The sequence below is a fragment of the Mus musculus genome, chromosome 11, assembly GCF_000001635.26.
Source record: "Mus musculus strain C57BL/6J chromosome 11, GRCm38.p6 C57BL/6J".
Taxonomy (NCBI): domain Eukaryota; kingdom Metazoa; phylum Chordata; class Mammalia; order Rodentia; family Muridae; genus Mus; species Mus musculus.
This window is the reverse complement of record NC_000077.6, coordinates 121,471,683-121,488,788: the sequence shown is the minus strand read 5'-3', so window position 1 is coordinate 121,488,788 and position 17,106 is coordinate 121,471,683. Positions and strand designations below refer to the sequence as shown.

Genomic DNA, 17,106 nt, shown 5'->3' with positions numbered 1-17,106 from the left:
CAAAGGTGTACAAGGACCTGCCCAGACATAGCAGGAGCTCAGGTGGAGAAGCACAAGTTTCAGAGGGGAAATATACCCATAGCCTATGCTAGGGGCTAAGGAAGAACGAAAGACAAGCACACGCCACGGCTCAGATCCAACAGGATGATCATAATGAAAATGCTGGAAGTAAACTTAAAGGCAAAAAACTCTCCAGTCACTTGGGGATGGCAGAGCAGAGCCAGACCTTGGCCTTATTCACAATAACAGATACTGAGGGTCTAAAGGAAGGCCAGTTACACTCAAGACTATCTGACCACCTAACTGAAAAGGTAAACGAAAACATACATTACCAACCACAGTGTGCAACATCATGGTAAGGCAGAATAAGTGGGTAAGGGCAGGTGACAGGAAAAACAAAAGTTCCAGGTCCCTCTTGCAGGAATCCAGAGACAAAGGTGTTGCTAAGCAAGGCCACAGATTCCAACTGGGGAATCATAAGATCAAAGTCAACTTACTGCATGGCAGAGAAGTGTGAAGAAGCAGACCCAGCCAGCACAAGGGCAGCACACTAGCCAGCTGGGGAGCAAAGCCGGAAGGCAGCACCCCGGCCCTGAGGAGGTCAGTCACACCAGAGAGAGCTCGACCTTTCAACCAGGGCATAAGTAGTAAAATGTTGCCTGGTTTTGTCTTTTTCTAATTTTTGGTTTTGTTTTTATTTTTTTCAGACAGGATCTCACTCTACTGGCCAGGCTAGCCAGAAATCTCTAACACTGCTCCTGCCTCAACCTTCAGAATGCTGGAATTACAGGCATCAGTCATACCATCCCCAGCTTTAAAGCATCTTAAAAAAAAAAAAAAAAATGTATGTGTTAGTGGTAATGATTACCTACCACGTGCAAAGTCCTGAATTCATTCCCAGAAAACACACACACAAATAAAGAAGACTACGTAAGCTTCCTCATTCTCCATCTATATGCTGGATAGACTGCCACAGCAGTTAGGATCAGACCTCATCTCCCTTCCCTCGATCTATGAAGAATGGACGATAGCGGTGCCCACCACACTGAGCCTTTCTAAAACACAGCTCCCTTATTTTCAAACATATTCCCCAGAGAATAAAACGCAGATCTGGATTATAATGCTCCCTACCATGTGAATACCAACACACATTCTCTGTGCAAGATCTAATTAGGAATTGTTCCCTAGGGCCACAGTGGGCTCTAACACTCATCTGTGCCTTGCTCATCACATCAGAATAGCACCTTGCAGTGGATGGGAATGAACAGAGAGGCCCACAACTGGACAATGTGCAGAGAGACTTTGGAGTAGTTGATCCTAAATGGGATGTCTTTACCAAATGCCTCCCCCTCGAGACTCGAGGATCAATGTGGAAGAAGATGTGGAAAGACCGTAAGAGCCAGAAGTGATGTCAGTGTCTTCCAGGCACCACGGGGCTGACGCACATATGAATGCACAGAGACTGTGGCAGTACATGCAGGGCCTGCACAGGTTCAATCCAAATAAGATCCCATCGCTGAGAGGGGAAGTGGACATGTGGTTCCAGCCCTAACCAAGAGGCTATTTGCAAATGATACTCTGACAAAGAAAAACTTAGTTTCTCCGTGAGGTATCACTGGGCACATCAACAGCAGTCCAGGGCAGGCCCCCACGCCCATCGTGTTGACCAACACAAAACAAACTCAATGGGTTTGGCTGATTTGTGTGAGCTTTTCGTCCCACTTTGTTTGGGGATTCCCTGTCTTACTGGTCTTTTGCTTGTTGTTTGCAATGGTTTCCACTTTTGTGTTTTTATGGAAGTTTTTGGTTTTGTTTTGAAAAAGAGAACATAAAGTTGGGTAGGTAGGGAACACACCAAACATCATATATTTTCCATATAAGTCACACATTTAAACTACCAACATCTCTGAAGCAGAAATCTGGAGCATACTGGTAGGGGTCAGAAAGTGTCAAAACACAACCAGGTCCTAAACCAGTGGGTAAATGAGGGCAGTCTCACCATGTGTGAGACACAGACCATGCCCAAAGAGAAACAAGACCTCAGACATAAACGTAGCTTGCCCTACTACAGCACCCCATCTTGGGGTGGGGATGGGGGGGAGCAATGTGCAAGACAGGCCAAGTGGACACAGAGGTTAGATGACGCCCTGGCACTAGGCACCCAGTCATGTAGCAGGCTCCCACACCTGCAAATGTCCAGTCTGCGTCCCACTGTCCCCTAACCCCACCACCCCACCACAAACCAAACAACCAGCATGGCCCGGATGACAATCTGTATCGTCATGAGTACAGCACCAATTCTGTCCACTCTGACCCATTCTAGGAGTTTCAGGCTTGATTTCCAAGGCAATACAGGTTCTGAGCACACTCTCAGAGAAAATCAGGAAGACAGCAACTCTCCATGAAGCACACAGGAAAAAAGTATGAAGAAAGGGAACCCTTCCCCTGGGGAAAAAAAGATGAATATAGGCTTTTGATTTTTCACATAAAAGGCATCTTCACAACACTCAGGAGGCTGGAGCACAACAACCTGTGGAGGACCACAAGTTTATTGCCAGCATGGTCTATAATTCATTTTAAAAATCTTTCTTCTTAGCACTTCCCCTTCCCAGTGCTGATCAGTGAGAGCATCTCTCAGCTTCAGAGGAACTTGAACGTTCACGCTGATTCATACACACACACACACACCCCACCTCGGTGGACGCATGAAACAGGAACCAACCTAAAGCCACCTGCATTTCTGAGAAAGCACAGGCAGCACCAAGGCAATTACAGCACCGACAGTTTGGGAAAAACACCTCTCGGCACAGGAGGAGCAACCCCGTCTGTTTCTGTTGTTCTAGAAACTAGCCCAGCGCAAGGTGCAAACAAAACGAGTTTCCCAGTAATCATCCTAAACTATACCACACCTTTCCAGTCTCCCCACCCAAGCTGGCTTCCCCTCCCTGGGGCATGCTCTCCAAGCCCCGCAAATCACAGGCTCAAGAGCCACACAGAAGCAAGTTCACCCTGCTGCCAAGCAAGAGGTGCTGGTTTGAGGCTCCCTGAAGGCACTGCCAGATTCGAGCCAAGAAAAGCAACTCCACCCCAGGCCCTTGGAGAAAGGTCCCTGCACTAGAGCCCAGGTGTGGCTGTCACTGAAATGCAAAGGCTCCAAGAAGCTCCGCAGTCTGAAGCCTTGGGAGCACTGACCAGCACGAGACCAAACTCAGAAACCACCGCGTTAAAATGGCAGGTTACCAGAGCACTTGGTTACAGATCCTGCTCTGGCCTCTCAGGAACACACTGTTGTACCCAGGCCACCTCACAATGGGACGTGGCAAACGACAATTCTCCTTGACTTTGTCTTTTTCTTTTTTTTTTTTTTAAGATTGATTGATTGATTGATTGATTGATTTTACCTATATGCGTACACTGTAGCTGTCTTCAGACACACCAGAAGAGGGCATTGGATCCCATTACAGATGGTTGTGAGCCATCATGTGGTTGCTGGGAATTGAACCTCTGGAAGAACAGTCAGTGATCTTAACCACTGAGCCATCTCTCCAGCCCTTGACTTTGTCTTAACACTAAAAAAAATTCCCCATCATAAAAGGCTTAGCAAACCACTGGTAGTGGAATTGTAAGGCACTTTTAAATATGTCATACAGGAGATCAAAACCCAGGCAGGAAAAGATGGCCAAAACTCACACAACCACCCTAGCTAGGCTGGGCACCCAAACAAAGCCAGGCTCTCACCTAGGACAGAGGAACTACCTTCACTTGCTGCCTTCACCAATGCAAAGGCAGCCACAACAGCTCATTCCTGAACGCCCTTCCTCCAGCACTGTGGGGAAGAAACTCTCTCCAGAGAACAGAGCCTAGAAAACTGAGGTCTAGCACCTCTACTGACTTATAAAGAATAATAGTGAGAGACATCCTGAGGAACCCACTGTCCCAAGTAGAGCAGTAAGCTGACACTGGAAAGGAGTGCTTAGATACAGGGCAGGACCCAGCCCCACGATGGCATCCAGGCCAGACATTGCCTGCCCAATAGCAGACAGCTGAAATCAGTTATCAATGCTTCCCTCACAGCCCCAGTTCTGGGAGCAGCTATGGCCGACCACAAGCAGCACTGAACACTTCTAGTGTGAATAGTTCCGCAGATGGCTACCTGTGGGTCACTTCTAAACTCTTGGATCAGGGCAAATTCTCAGGCTACAAACCACCCACTGGGCAGTTTCAGGTTTGACCCATGTGCCAGAGGCAAGATTTCTAGGAAAGAGGGTGTTTTCTTCCTTACTAGAAAAACAAAGCAAGACCCTCTCCCACTACACAAAGAAAGAAATGACACCCACCGTTAACTGAAGCATTTCTTACACTGGAAACCTAAAAAACCAAGTTCAGGTTTGTTTTCATTTATATGAAACAGGATCTCCCTATACAGCCCTCAAACTCAAGTTCCTCCTACCTTTGAGGGCAAGCATGTACCAGCACAGCCAGCTCAAGAGAGTCGATCCTTCCTAACATCAAAAACACATTCACTCACTGCAGCCTTCATGATGTAAAGAGAAAACTCACCAATAGCAAAGACAATAGGGAAAAGGATAGATGTTGAAGGCAGATAACTCCAGCCCCTCAAGTTTGTATTATGACTACTTATTTCAATTTCTTGTGCTTCTTAAGTAAAGATAACCATATCTCGATCAACTGGTAAATGTAAAAAGGTATGGTAACACTCCTCCTACTGAGAGCCCAGGATTGAGGGTATCCCAACAACAGGAGCCATGCATACAGAGCCAAATACCTCAGCCCATGGAGGAACGCCCAGTATGGCTGAGGAACCTGAAGTCAGAGACAAAACCTCAAACTCCCCAATACAGTCAAGGTCAGCACTGCCCCAGGTGAAGTGAGGGAAGTGAGGGAGACAAACGGAAACACAGGCCAGGAAAAGGTTGAGGCCGTCCCAAACACCATGTCTTCAGCACAGGACCAACGTGGAAGCAGGGGCAGTGGAACACACAGTGCCCATAAAGCCAACTCAGGAGCTCTGGCTGAGAAACGTGAGACAGAGCAAGAAGGGCACTGTGGTACCTGTCTATAATGCCATCACCCCAGCACTGAAGATAGGAAGATGGGTTAGTACAAAACAAGCCTGGATTGCACAAGAACCCTATGGGGTGTGTGTGTGTGTGTGTGTGTGTGTGTGTGTGTGTGTGTGTCTGTGTGTGTGTAGTGCAAAGGTCTTCCAGTGACTCAGGATACTTGACAGAACGCACAGGTTCCAGACCCTTGGTCATAACACAAACCAGCAGGAAGGGATTGGGACTGAGGTGTCTCCTGGCAGGGCAGAAGACATAGCAGAATGACCTAATCTTAAGGTTAGCTGATCCGCACACATAAACCACAGAGTTTACAGGATCAGTGAAAAGAACGAACTGTTAGAACAAAATGTCAACTGCCCAAATATTTTGAAAAACAGAGTGGGGACTATTTCAGGGAGCCGATACAGGCATTTTGTTGTCCCACAGTGATAGAATGACTCAGCCACAGAGGGCTGACCAACCCACTGCCTATAGGAGGTATAGGTGGCCACCCCGCTGGCCAGATTCTCCAATGACCAGACATTGGTCACCAGCCACACAGATGTTCAAAGCTTCATCAGTTCAGTTTCCTAGCCCACGTACAAGCATAAAGACAGTGCCAGATGCCCAGCTTGGAAAACGTGGCCTACTAATTACACACTGCCATCCTCGGGGCTCAGAGGGCAGGAAGACGCCCCAACTGCCCTTGGCGGGTCTCCCCTCTGATGCTTCTCAATCCTTGTTCCCTCTTGACCATGGAACAGCGCACAACTACAAGGAACCAAACAGACGAGGACGATAGGAAGGTCTCCACGGAGGTACTTCAGAGAAGGATGACCTGTCACCCTTCAGAAGAAGATGAAGACCAAGCACAGCAGATGTGCGTGAGTGAGGGCAAAAAGACTAAGGAACCACACTACAGGGTGAAGACTTGTGGAATGGGAAAAAGGTATCATGGAGGGATCGCTGGAAAGCCAGCTGAAGCTCTGGGTAAGACAAGGAGATGTGAGAACCAAACAACTAGCAGGCATGGAGGATACCAGCAGAGACAGCCTCAGGCTCGAAGTCTCAGTCTGTCTGCTTCTCTCTGTGTCTGTCTGTCTCTGTGTCTGTCTGTCTCTCTCTCACACACACACACACACACCCACACACACACACTGTCTCTGTGTTTCTCTCACATATGCAGTCTCTCTGTCTCTGTCTGTCTCTGTCTCTCTCTTACACACATACACACACATTGTCTCTGTGTCTCTCACATATGCAGTCTCTGTCTCCATCTCTCTGCCTCTCTGTCTATGTCTATTTCCCTCTCTCTCTCTCTCTCTCTCTCTCTCACACACACACACACACACACACACGCATACACACACACACGTCTCTGTGTCTCTCTCTGCCTCTATCTCTGTCAGGCTTCTACAGTCACAAGGCTAAGGAGGACAAGCTGTAGGACAACAGGAATGAGGTTAAGGTTGTGACTTCAGGTGTCACAAGTGTACCCACGGCCCACAGAATGAGGGCTCTAGAACAAGGACAGAGAGCAGGAAACAAAGATCAAGGGCAAATCAGAGATGAGATGTCAACAGCCAAGGCCTGAGGGAAGCATGTGAGAAGGAAGGCCAAGGAAAGTATCAGGGCAGCCAGGTATCAGCACCTGCCCGTGGGCCAGGTGAGAGGAGGAGGAGGTGGAGCGTGAGGTGTTCAAATGGCCCGCAGCAAAAGCCACGAGCCAGGCTAAAGGTGGAGGGGGCTCCCCACTGGCCTCCTGGGTCTCCATTACTAACGCAGCTCACACGCGCAGGTGGGCAGGGACGGGGAGGATGAGGCCATGCACATGTACATACGCGTTCCTACAGGGCTCACCTAGGTAAAGTGCTGAGCTGCGTGAAACTACAAACAGCCAGAGCCTACTCAGAGCCTACTCAATGCCTGGCACAGGAACCCTGAGTCTATGGAGACAGCACTCTCTATAGACAGTGCCTCATCTCCATCCTATCCGTCACGCGCTTTCTCCACCCAAAACCTTCCTCTTCGGGATAGAAAGATGGCTCTGGGGAGAGGCGCTTGCTGCTGCCAAGCCTGCATTCAATCATACGGTGAAAGGTGAGAGTTACTTCTGCAAGCTGTCCCCACATGAATGCTCTGGTACACACATCACACTATACCCGAAAATATATATAAACAAGTAAAGTGAAAAGCAAAGTTGCCCTGAGCACTAAGGCACAAGCCCCCAGACATTCTGCCCTAGGATGCTGAGCCAGGGCTTCTCTAGAAACCAGGCTCCACAGAAGCCCACAAACAAAGAGGCCAAAGTCCACAAGACCATGACAGGCTAAGCTGAAGAGCATGACCAGGGCTGATTAGCTAGTCTCCACACACTCTGAGGCAAGAGAGGTTTGTCACTTCTCTTCCAGATAGAGCAAGGTACCACACCTATGCCTCGGGCCACCAGGAGAGATGAAATCCAAGTATAGCTAAAGCCTATTCAGAGGCCAAGGCCAGGACAGTCTGGTCAGGCAGCTGAAGGCCCAGACAGAGCCAAGTCTAGGATACTGGTTCCTCGTGCTTACCCATACAGGTAATCTAGTCAACAGTCACTTGTACCCAGGCACCCGACCCCTATCCTTTAAACCACACGCAAGGAAGAGAGACGCTCCAACACATGCCTCGTGGGTCAGATTGCCATGCAGCCCCTGGGATGGGCCTGTGGATCCTGGTACCTTAGCTCTCTCTCTTCAGTGTTAATACTGTTGCCTGTGAGGTTTCTGGGTTTTGCTGCAACTTTGTGGCTTTTTGTTTCTCTCCGTGCTAGGTAACCCAGGGCTACAAGAATGCTACAGAAGTGGTCTCTGGTACTGAGCTATACCCCCAAACTATAAGTTCAGTAAGAATTCTACCTTTAGTCAACAATAGATAAAATAAAGTCTGGATTTTGAATTTTGTTTGTTTATGGTTTGGGGGCAGTTTCTCTATGTAGCCCAGGCTATCCTGGAACTCTCCATGTAGACCAGGCTGGCCTCGAACTCAGAGATCCGCCTGCCTCTGCTTCCCAAGTGCTGGGATTAAAGGCGTGCGCCACCATGCCTGGCAAATTTTGAAATGTTAAAAATAGGAAAAATTAAAAACAAACAAACAAACAAACAAACAAAAAACCCCACCTAACTGTGAAGAGGAGATGCTATGTCAGCTGGTAGTAAACAAAAGAATATCCCCTGCCACCAATCAACACAGGCAGTACCTTCCCTACCAGCAGCCTGTCTTTGGAACCAAAAGTTCCCTCACCATCATAACCACTGAAGGAAACCCAGAGAAGCCGCCATGGTCAGAAGCTTCTAATCTGAAGGAAAACCATGACCACACAACCATCAACCAATAAGAAAAGGTAAAATACATTTAAGAGACAATGTTTTATTTTAAAATATGTTTTCTGCCCTCAAATTTCCTCCATTTGCATTAATACTAACACTCATGAGCAAAGGGGCCTTCCAGAGAAACGAAGTTGCCAAACACTTGTTTCCTTCCCACAAGAGTTAAGAATCAATGCCGCGAGAGGGCTATGCTTCGAGGGAAATAAAATCAATCCTAGTTTCGATGTGACTTGTTCAGAGTTCACCTGTTTCGCCTAACCCACACTAATGAACAGGTGGATAAAAATGAAGCCAAGTGCATCAAAGGAAACATGCAATCCTGAAGCACAATACACCTGCAAGTTTCATCACGCACAAGACACCAGCCCTCTGCCTTCAGGTCTGACAAGCCCATGGTGAAACTGCTCCACCCACTGAGCGTAACTTCCTCCTGCCCTGGAGCCAGATCAGACCCAAGTGACCCTCTAAGAGAGAAAAAGAAGCCAAGAGGGAGACTGAGGAGACAACGCTGCCCCAGAGCGGAGGCTTGAGGGGTGGGGGAAGGGCGGTGGCAAGCCAGGCACCTCGAGCCCTAGGAGATGAGACCACCGTAGCTGTTGGTCTACAGCAGTTTCATTCAGCCACTTCCCAGGATTTCAGTTGTCTGCGTCAGACAAGTGCTCACCATCCTCGGGGCAAGTCTCTCTAGATAGAGCAGAGGTGCTGTTGCCAAACCACCAAAGTACTCTGCCCCAACGGCAGAGAGCTGGGTCTCATCTTCCCCTCCCTTGCCAACACACCCAGCTGGGGGGGGGTGGGGGGGGAGGGAGGAGTGTAGGAGACTCAACTTTCTAAGCCTCTGGGAACCCTTTTTACACCTCAGGAGGAAGCAAAAAGAGAATTTCTCTCCTCAACACTGGAATTTAAAGATGTCCAAATAAAAGGCACACATGTCTGGCTGGTTTAAGTCACTAAAAGGAATCTCAACCCACTGGCAAAACTGGCAAGGAATGGAACAGCAACTGCCCTACAGTGTCTGAGCACAACCTATGCCCCATGCACCTCCTAAGTAAGAAGAAACAGAAATCTTGGGAACTACACAGAGACTCAGGTGATCAAAAAGAACAAAAAGGCAAAGAATGTAAAACGAGACAGAAAGCAGTCACTGCGGAATGCTCCAGGCACGTTGGCCAGGACCTCAGTTAAGGCCCACAAGTTATCACCACCTCCCACAGGAGCCTGCTTCACCTAAGCAGGAAGCCTGTCTACCCTGCCAGCCACAATCTCTATTGCCATGGGCAGGAAGAAGTGTAGAGCAGAAAAACTCCTGGGCCAGGCTGGCAGGTAGCTCAAAACTGCAGACTGAGCTAGGTCCAGTGGGACACACCCATAACCCTTGCTAACAGAAGCTAGCCTGAGCTATAAAGCAAGATCCCTCTCACAGTCCCTAACCCAAGAAAGAATGCAAACAGCCGAACAAAAGCCATCTAAAATCAATCCCCTGAGATTAATTGTGCCTGTCCTCCCATGTGTCCCATATACACGCTAGACAGGTCTAACACCCTTCCCTCAAGCACCACCATGCAGTAACAGACTCTAGCTACGGTTTGTCAGACCTTCCTGTATTCTCTTGATGTGAAAACTTTCAACAAGACTCAGGCCAAGCCGGGGGTGTTGGCTCACACCTGAGATCCAGCACTCAGGAGGAAGAAGCAGGAATATTAACACAAGTTCAAGGCCATCCTGGGCTACAAGTCCCAGGTAAACCAAGGCTGCACAGTAAGTAGGTAGAAAGCCAGGTATTGTGACACAAACCTTTAATTCAAGCCCTCTGGAGGTACAGGTGGATAGAGCTCTGAGTTCAAGCCCAGCCTGGTCTACAAGAGTTCTAGGACAGTCACAGCTACATAGAGAAACCCTGTCTCAAACAAACAAACAAACAAATGGAGTGGGAACTGGGTGGGTGTGGGATGGATGGGTGGAGAGAAGACAGCAGGTCGGGCAGGGAGGCAGAGATAGATCAGTTGGTCAAGTTTAGACTGAGTTCAATCCCTGGAACCGAATGAGGGACACAGAAAACGTTCAATAAGTTGTTTCGAACTCTTTATTGTTGTTGCTGCTGCTGGGCTCAAAAGATGGCTCAACAATTAAGAGCATTTTGGTCTCCACACAGGCAATAAGCAAATATAAAAAGAAAAAAAAAATTTTAAAGATTCATGCCAAAAATATTAAGAACCTACTTACACCCAAATCTTTCAAATAAACTATTTCTATCTACCTATTCATCAGAATTACCTAAAACACAAATGTACAACACCTACCACGATTTATAAATCAACTGTGACCTCTGCCCCACTCTTTCCTCTTCCTTCCTCACACTACCTTTCAGGGTAAGCCACAACTTGCACTAACCTCTACTGCTACAATCAAAATGGAAATCACAATAAAACCTCTGTAGTTGCCTCTCCCCACAGCTAGAACAAAGGCCTCCCAAGGTATGGGCTGTACAGCTGAATCTGCAAACCCCAAAGATATCTACCATAGGCAGAACCTCACATCTCATCAATAACTTAGTTTGTGTATGTGCTCATGTGCGTACCACAACTGATAAGTGGGGGCAACCATAATTTTTCTTTATTTCTAATTTTTATTTTATTTATCTATTTTACTTTTTTATTTCTATTTATGGATATATGTATGTGCATCTGGGTGTATACGCACATGTGTGTGTAAGTGCTCTCAGAAGCCGAAAGATGACATCCAGATCGCCCAGAACTAGTTACAGGGTGTTCTGTATGTACCTCCTAACTTGGGTGCGGGGAACTGAACTAGGGTCCTCTGGAAAAGCAGCAAGTGAGCCATCTCTTGGGCCCCACAACTATAATTAAAAAAACAAAACAAAAACAAAAAGAACTTCAAAAACAAAATACTATAGTTAAACAAAGGGAAAAAAAACAACTCTCAGGGGCTGGGTAAGGATAGATAGTTCAGTACTTGCCTGTCATGTTTAAGGGTCTTGGCTTGACACCCCAGCACTACCAAAAAGAAAAGGGGGGGGGTTGTTCTATGTGCTGAGGAAAACAATCTATTACTATACACAAATAGAGAAACACCTACTGATACATACCCAAAATAATTATAAATTTTTAAAAACCTATTTTATGTTCCCCAGTAGCATTAATCACAACAGTCAAAAACAGTCACATAATGAAACAGTTTCGGCCTGCGAAAAAGTAGTGAAGAACTGACGCGTGCCTGCCACAGGGTGGGCAGACCCTACAGACGCTGTGCTCAGGGAAAAGAGCCTATCCTACATAAAAGTCACCTCCCAGACAGGTGAGCTCAGTGCCACTGGCCTGTGGAGTATGATGCAGTGTGTATGCGGAATGGCATACTGAGAAGAGACAACGGTGGCTATACAACTCTGTAGACCTAACAAAATGAACTAACGCCCATCTGGAGCCGCCAAGTCTTCAGAGAGAGCAGCAGAGCAGAAGCTCAGGTCTTAAGAAACATTTTATTTTCCCAGGCCTCCCTCTTGCATGTTTTGAATGGCAGGCCTCTGAAAGGCAATGGCAATATCACTGAAAATAAAGAGACACCAGCCGTTTCTCATCCCCACAACCAGGATACACATTCAGCTGCAGAGGCACATGGAGTAGGTCCAGAGAGCCTCGACTTGCCTTCCCGTCCCAGGTTGCATGTCCCCTTCCCAGGGCTGTTGGCACCTGCCCTGATACCTCCCACCCTGCATCAGGACCTGTATTAAGGAGTAGTACAAAAAGCCAAACTCAGTATGACTGGTTGCCTTCAGACTTCTCCAAAGGATCCTACTTCTAAGTGACATGTCAGCTCCCTTTGCCTTCAAGACAAGGACAAGAACTACTGTCAAATCGCATCCAGTGTAATCAAAGAAAAACAAGGAAGAGGTTTCTGACCCTGGAGCCGCACAGTTTCAGAAGGCTATCTGCACCCTCCAGAATGCCAAACCCTAGAAACCAGGGCCTTATACAGCTATCCATGCCTTCGTCCAAAATACTGACTCTTAATACCATGGCCTCAGAGAGTCTCTGTAACCTTGTAAACATTAACCCTAGAGACAGACTTGGAGAGGCACCATGACCTTCTTAATGCTGACCATCAAAACCAAACAAAGCCTTAGGGGGTCCATCTGTGACCTCCGGAATACTGGTCCAGGAGCTTCCTAGCCTTGTTAATAGGGCCATGTCCTCTGAGATTTCACACCAGAGTGGTTCTCCTTGTCAGTACTAAAAAGCCATACAACAGACAAGCAGAGAAGACCAGCAATAGGAAGGATGGGCACAGTGGGCATCTCCAGACGGGCCCCAGTGTCTGTATTTAAACTCGGGAACTAGAAATTTTGTAACCCACGTAAGCAAACAGGTTTCAAGCCCTCTGCCTTCTTTCACTTGGGCTGGTTTCACTGCTTTACGACAAAAAAACTAAAGGCTGCAGTTCTGCAGGCGCCGCTGCCCTCTAGTGGTGAAGCACAGTTCTTCAGCTTTCTCCTGGAAGCCACCACTCCAGTCCAGCCTTACACACTAAGCACACAGCAGTGGAAAATGAAACCACAACCCTGTAATGCAAATTAATCCTACCAGGTTCCCGTAATTCAAACACAGAGTGAATGGAACCAACAGTTTGGGCACAGTGCTGGAGCTCCACATGCTGTCCCGGGGCAGGGCTCACCAGGGCCTGCAGCATCCCATCCATGGTAATGACACCCTCGATGGTCTGGAAGGAAGAGTGGGCCAAGGTGCAAAGGCTCCAGTCCAGAAAGCTGGCCATCTTTCTCTGCTTGACATCGGGACGTGTGATAAATCTACAGGGGAACGCAAACACACAGGAGATGCTCAGTAAGACTCCAATGCTGAAAGCTCACCCACATCCCACCACACACCACACACCACACACATTTCCTCCCAGTCATCTTAGATCCCTGAACAGGTTAGGTCAGATGCCTGCATCTCTCTCTCTCTCTCTCTCTCTCTCTCTCTCTCTCTCTCTCTCTCTCTCTCTCTCTCTCTCTCTCTCTCTCTCTCTCAGAAACCAAATCCCTGACCACCATGGCCCAGCAGCTGATTGCCCATCAGGATCTCTCAAAAAGTTACTCAGAGGCCTCACCACCCTACCTCCTTCCCTCCTGGGCCCCAACTAACCACCAGCTTTACAAATAGATGGGCATCGTTAACCCACCACAGCCAGGGAACATCTACATGCTTCTCAGCTCTGACTCCTTCCAAGTATCTCCCTTAATCTCAAGATATATCCTCCACAACCTAATCCAACAACCAACCCCGACCCAAGGACCTTCCTCTACCACAACCTCATGTTGCACAAGCCTGTTTCCTTCCACCCAACATCTGGCTGACAATGTGAACCCAGACCTCTGACTCAGTGACTCTAGACAGATCCTATAAGGGAGGAAACACACAAAGGAAGGGAAGGAGAGGGGAAGAAGAGTAAGGGGAAGAAGGAGGAAAAGAGGGGGAAAGGAGAAGGAAGGGAGGAAGGGAAGGTGCTGCGTCCCCAAAGGCAGCTCAAGGACAATCTCAAGGGGCCTTGCCCAGGAGAAGCTGAACAAGAAGAGACACAGCACAGCCAGTGGGAAAGATCTGTGTCGGGGAGGGGGAGGGGGGAGCTGACAGGAAATGTGCAGGGATAAGTACAGGGACCAGGAACCAAAGGACCCAAGCAGGCAAGTAGCAGGTTTATGACTGTCCTGGCTAGTCTCATGTAGGAGCATGGACAAGGCTGTGCCAGCAGGTAGCCAGAAGGTAGTTCCTTCTGAGTAGTAGAACTGTATGCCCAGAAGGGAGGCTATGAGTCCTGGGAACAGAGGGGTTCACTTTAGGGTATTCCACATGCAATACCCATTAGGGAGTCATACGAAGCACCAGGCACAGGAGAGTCAGCACTGGGATTCTGACATCCACTCGCCCTCTAGTGCCCTGACCATCTACACTGGAACCTAAACCTAGTCGTCCAGAAGGCAGTTAGAGCTACATCCACTCTCTGCACAAACAAACCCTCTCAGCACATACTGGTTGGTACTAGCATACGATGCTCCAGCCCCTCCCAGAATATGTACAGCCAAGCACATGTGGACAGCTGGCGCCCTTCGCCATCCTATGAGTTAAAGACTCAACTCCTGTGGGTCACACCTCATAAGACATGCTCAAGGGTTTAAATCCCCTATTTCCTTTTTATTTATTTATTTATTTATTCATTCATTCATTCATTCATTCATTCATTTATTTATTTACTGTATGAGTATACTGTAGCTGTCTTCAGACACACCAGAAGAGGGTATCAGATCCCATTACAAATGGCTGTGAGCCATAATGTGGTTGCTGGGAATTGAACTCAGGACCTTTGGAAGAGCAGTCAGTGCTCTTACCCGCTGAGCCATCTCTCCAGCCCTATTTCCATACAACATGGTCCAATTCTTGCCTGACCTCAGTGTCACCTGTTCACTCCAGTGGGAGCTGACCAAATCCTTTCCCTAGGCAGCACCTACACAGTCTAGTATCTGCATCTACCTTCATGCTGCCAGGCCTCATATGCACAGATTTATTCCCATAGCAACACTAGAAAAACGTAAGCACACTTGCTTTACTATGACCTACCAATTTGACAGCTAAAGAAAAAGCAACACGGAGCCATCGGTAGGCCAAGCTGTAAAAAGCAGCAGGGCATCCAGATTTACTGTCAACTATGAAAGAGGTAGAGCCGTAAGACTGGCGACTTACGTTCCAGCAACAGGCACTAGATCTACAAAGGACGGTGCCTTTGAACTAACTGTGCCATCACACAATAACAGGCAGCGGAACAGGCCATGCACACGGCTGGTGCAAGAATGGCAGCAAAAGAAGAGAGAAGACAAGAGCGGGAAACTGAGACTCCCAGACAGAGGCTATTTAGAGACAGAAATGAAAAACTACAGGTTCTAGTGTTCCTGAGAACCATCACAGCTTCAGTCCTAGAGTCTCAAGCTACCCAGGCCAGAAAGCTTTAGCACTGAACATTACTAAGCTCTTAGGAATCCCAATACCCACACCTGCACACCAGCTGCTGCCAAGGAATGAGGATGCGCCGATACTCATAAAACTAAGGGTCTCCTACCTCTGGCTTTCTCAGGAACTGTAACACCTGTAGAACTAATGGCACTGTTATCAGAAGCTTGCACAAGAGGACACCACCTCTTGCTGCTTCTGCCTGTTTAATCCTGCAGTTTGATGCTACCACATGCTAAGGTAGTCAAAAGATACCAAGACCAGTCGTGAGGTTTTTCATTGCCTACCTGTGAATTCTACCTAAGAAGAGCTAAGGGATCCCCAGCCAGCTACACTAGGAACCCTGGTGGTTGCACTGCCTGGGACACGGCCTCAGAGTGAAGCAGCAAACGGGAAATACAATCCCCACTAGGCAAAAATCATGTATACTTCAAACTAATACAAACTAATAAAGATCAGCGGAAATATGAAATATCTACAAAATTATTCTAGAACTGGTAGCTAGCTATTGGAGGAGAAACCCTTCCTGATGCAAACTCTATACCAGTGGTTCTCTACCTTCCTGAAGCCTTGAACCTTGAATACAGTCCTCATGTTGTGGTGACCCAACCATAAAATTATTTTCTTTGTTATTTCATAACTGTAATTTTGCTACTGTTATAAATTACAATGTTAATATCTGACATTTGGGATATTTGCTATTCAACCCCTATGAAGGAGTTGTACAATCCCCACAGGGGTCACAACCCACAGCTTGAGAACCTCTGCCCTATACCAAAAGAAATTTGAGGTGAAATTAATTCTGTGTTACAACAATGACAAAAATAAAAGAACATAAATGACTACTTGTTAAATCTCTTAAGTTAAAATTAGCTTCAACAGTAAAAATAACCAGTTTAAAAAAAAAAGATGTTTGACATTAAAGTTAAAAACTGTACTATAGGTTTTAACTTCTCCCTCTATTCCTCCAGACCCAATCCCCCAGGCTCACCCCCAGCTCTGCAACAGAACACCTGCTGCAGCCTTCCCTGCCCCCTCCCCCCATCTCCTGTGAACCCCATGGATCTTACCCCGTGTTCCCCAAATCATTGCTTTATCCAAGCCCCCAACACCAACAGGCACCCCTGCTATAACCCACAGAGCACTCCAACCAGGGAACCAGGTAGGCTGTCTGTAGATCGTCCCTCTCCACCTGTTCCTCCTGATTCAACCTCCCTCTCATCCCCAGCTCTGTTGTAGACCTCCTCGGGTGACCTTTCTTCATTACCTACCCCATTCCAAGGAGACAAGATAAGCAGATCCTCCCTCTTGGGGACCCCTTCAGACCCCTAGCCTAAGTGCCAGTTCCCAATACCCACAAACACATTTTACCTGGAACCCCACCCCCAGTGGCCACACCTATCAGATTGTCTCAGGTAGGGTTTTATTGCTGTGACAAGATACCATAACCACAGCAATTCTTATAAAGGAAAACATTTAATTAGGGCTAGCTTGCAGTTTCAGAGGTTTAGTCCATTATCATCATAGCGAGGGTGGCTGTAGAGAAAATTTCTTGTGTTGTAAAAGCATTCATTTGCCAATAAAGAAGCCTATGGCTAATGGAGCTGAGGCAGGAAATAGGAGGTGGGAGTTCAGACAGACAGACAGACAGAGATCTTGTGA

General features: G+C 47.6%; 1 protein-coding gene across 2 annotated transcripts in view; it reads right to left on the bottom strand.

Annotated features, from left to right (window-relative positions):
• The window catches only part of Tbcd (tubulin-specific chaperone d), a 165,180-nt gene that overhangs the window by 128,382 nt on the left and 19,692 nt on the right, over positions 1-17,106 (bottom strand). The window contains exon 7 of one of the 2 annotated variants that reach the window (NM_029878.4): positions 13,118-13,250. In NM_029878.4, coding sequence (NP_084154.1) covers positions 13,118-13,250 — 133 coding nt within the window. Of the gene's footprint in view, positions 1-497; positions 2,701-13,117; positions 13,251-17,106 lie in introns of those variants that run through there. The other variant, XM_006531973.4, reaches the window with a different exon arrangement.